Source organism: Alosa pseudoharengus, unplaced genomic scaffold (assembly GCF_046254945.1).
Source record: "Alosa pseudoharengus isolate Yale_2024_CS ecotype anadromous, Long Island Sound unplaced genomic scaffold, YU_APseudo_1.1 YU_APseudo_1.1_scf_21, whole genome shotgun sequence".
NCBI classification, from domain to species: Eukaryota; Metazoa; Chordata; class Actinopteri; order Clupeiformes; family Clupeidae; genus Alosa; species Alosa pseudoharengus.
Genome location: NW_027468674.1, coordinates 19,381,218 through 19,384,504, shown reverse-complemented (window position 1 = coordinate 19,384,504; position 3,287 = coordinate 19,381,218). Strand labels below are relative to the sequence as shown.

General features: G+C 42.0%; 1 protein-coding gene across 1 annotated transcript; it reads right to left on the bottom strand.

Annotated features, from left to right (window-relative positions):
* Window positions 1-1,366: 1,366 nt before the first annotated feature.
* On the bottom strand, window positions 1,367-2,709 carry LOC143138244 (galanin receptor 2a). The gene is made up of 2 exons (XM_076298742.1): window positions 2,363-2,709; window positions 1,367-2,099 (listed from the first exon to the last, which is right to left on the bottom strand). The coding sequence occupies exons 1-2, from the start codon at window positions 2,707-2,709 to the stop codon at window positions 1,367-1,369; spliced, it is 1,080 nt and encodes a 359-aa protein (XP_076154857.1).
* Between the last annotated feature and the right edge of the window lie 578 nt (window positions 2,710-3,287).

The following is a 3,287-nucleotide window of genomic DNA, read 5'->3' as shown; positions in this document are numbered from 1 at the left end:
GTCAATAAATTAAGTTAGTTTATATATTCAGGTACTCCCCCGCTCTGATAGCATTTCTGTAACACATGAAAAACAGCTTATTGAAAGTTTAAAGTTACCCCGCCCTCACACACAGCAGGGGCTACAAAAGACAGGCCTATTGTATGACATAAAATGTCACTAACAGTGTCAATATCATAGCTTCCTCATCACTGTACTGTTGTTTAACCAACAGCAATTGACAAAGGTTCACTAAGCTTGTGAAAATCATTCTCCTCTATTTGGCCTCAGTTTGTTAATACAGGAAATGCATATAAATAAATGCTCTATGTTACCGGTAACTCATTGAGTGCCAAAACCTTCCCATGCGTTGAGTGCCAAAAACGTAATATTACGTTTTTAGCTTTTTTTTTTTTTTAATTACGAACCTAGACACTCTAACACACCTTATATGTGATTTTGGGAACTCTGTGATGAATGGAAATAAAATATATGACGATCGAAAACGCATGAAAACGCACAATCTGGACATTTTATCATAACTCGGTTGCCGCTTTGGGTCGAATCAGTGACGCATGTACGTCAGGTCAAAATCAGGCCATTTTCGTGGGTCTATCACTAAGTGGCAGTCTCGCCAGGTCTCGCTGATCACTTCCCGGAAAGTTTACACAAGTAAGTAACAAGCAACACTTCATATTTCATGAAAGACGTTATATCTCTATTTCTAGAAAAAAACAGCGATTTTGATGAAAACTAGCCACTGTTTAGCTTGGGATTTCTCAGGAACAGATGCTTGTAGAAATACACGGTTTGCACCCACTGAGAGCTTAAAGTCTCACCTTTTAATCGAGCCATTGTATGTGTTCATAGCTATAACACAGAATATGCTGTGGCTGTACAAAAATCATCAACAATGGGCTAGATTGCTGGCACTCTAGGACAAAGCTCCCGAAAACAGCTTGGCATTCAATGAGTTAAACACATAAGTAGGCCTATACAATGTATCAAAGCAGGTGGCAGGCCTTGTCTCAACTGCAATGAATATTCCATTGCATTGGAATTCCAATGATTTTAACATTCACAGATTTGATCCAGTTGATTACAGAAAGAATGACCAAAACGTCCAAACATTTTTGAAGAAATTATGTATCCCTTCGCATGACTGACATAGTACCATGACTAGCTCTGTGGCCGTTCTGGTAGTCCCTTAACAACAATCACCTAGCTTCACTGAAACCTCAAAGCTCCACAGCCTAGAAGCAGGCGACCACTGGAAGCCATCACTAAACATCGTTTTGTTGTAGAACACAGAGCACTCATCAAGCGACAATAACTACAAATGTGCTCTTTTTATGCAACCACTTTTTAACACATTTGCATGAAGGTGCTATGTTACATTAAATGTCACGAAAGCCTTGGTCACTATGGCTTGTGGATTGTTTGGCCTTTTATCTTTGATGACATTCTCGCTGAGATTGGAGGTTTCACTGGAGCCTGCCAAGCTAACTGTGTGAACCTGTTGCACGACATTGACCCTGTTGACGACCCTTTTTCTGAGCGCACAGCTGAACACCTTCTGAAAGCCTTTGCGGAAGTGTTTGGAGACCAGTGCGTACACGATGGGGTTGACACAGGAGTTGGTGTAAGCCACCAGGTGGGAGAGGATACGGAGCACGTAGGTGACGTGGTTCAGCGGGAAGTGGCCGAACCACATGCAGAGGATGACCAGGTGGTGCGGCAGCCAGCAAAGACAGAATAGCGCGGCCACGATGATAATCATCTTGGTCACCTTGCGTTTTGCTCGCTTGGACGCCGACATGTCCTCCACGGGGTCCACCGTCGTCCACAGGTATCGGATGGTGCGCGCGTAGGTCAGGCTTAGCACCAGCACAGGAATCAAGTATCCGAAGACGAAGGTGCTCACATCCATGGCCCGGCGATGGTGCATGTCCCAGGCCGGGATACACACTGTAGTGCCGTCTAGGTCCATTTGCTGGTAGTAGCTCAGATATGGTCCAGAGAAGACCAGAGACAAACCCCACACCAGGCAAATCGACGTGAGGGCATTTTTAGGGGTCCTCATTTCCCGTGAGCGTAGAGGGTAGCGAATGGCCAGATACCTGTTAAAAAATTAATAATAGCATACATCATAACCATTTTATTTTTTTACCAAATATGATTTTTCATGTGACAGTATAGGCAGCATGACAATTACAGTAAATGTAACTACTTATAGGAATATTATGTTATCTTAAATTAGTATAACTTGTTTAGTATTATCTAGAATCAAAATCGCTCGAACAGGGACAGATAAAATAATTACAACATCTGTGATAAACTTTAAGAGAATAAGTGGCGATACTGGATAGCAATGAAGACGCACCTGTCCAGCGACACAGCGGTCAGTGTGAAGATGCTGGCATACATGGTGAGATATATGATGAAGTGCACCGCCTTGCACACAAATGGACCGAAAACCCATTCGTCCATAGTGTAGATCGTTGCTTGCAAAGGCACACAAAATACAATGAAGCAGAGGTCCGCGATGCATAGATTTAAAATGAACAAGTTGGTCGTCTTCGTGTTCATCTGTCCATTGCGCAAAAGCACGGCAAGTACCAAACAGTTTCCAACGGTGCCAACCAGGAAAATTAAGGAAAAAACTAGAGAAATTATAATAGATTCTGATTTCCAGTGCACACTTAAAAGGTTCTGGTGCGAGAAATTCATAGTTTTTAAATTCCGAATTCAAGACTAGCTTGATTTCAAAGTCATTAAGCAGACTGCGAAGGGCGCAAAAGGAGCATCTACATAGTCAGACCTCTAATTATAGATAAATAAAAACTGCGTGGCGTAATGATTGCGAAAAACGCACGGGCTTCCATCACTTCAAATGGCATGAACCCCTCTTGCATGCACGCGCGCTCTCTCGCTTGTTGGAGAAGAGGGACCACTAGAACACAAATGAGACATACTTCGTGTCTCCACCCACGTCATTGAAATGCTATCTCAAGATGAATGGCAATCCATGTAATTAAGCATAGTCTTCTCCAGCTGAGTATTCCTTATTAAAGCATGCATAATGTTACTGCTCCAGCCATTAGATAGCCACAGTCCTTAAATTATAATGCACAGGCTATTTTATTGCATAATTATGCACAACTACCTCAAGACATTTGGAAACAGAATTCTTTGTTATTCATTCATTTCCCCTAATTAGTTTGTAGGGTGAAGTAAACTAGTTTTATCTGAATATCTGGTCAAGATAAGTTCACCTATTTTTCACTGAAATCAAACATATCATAATG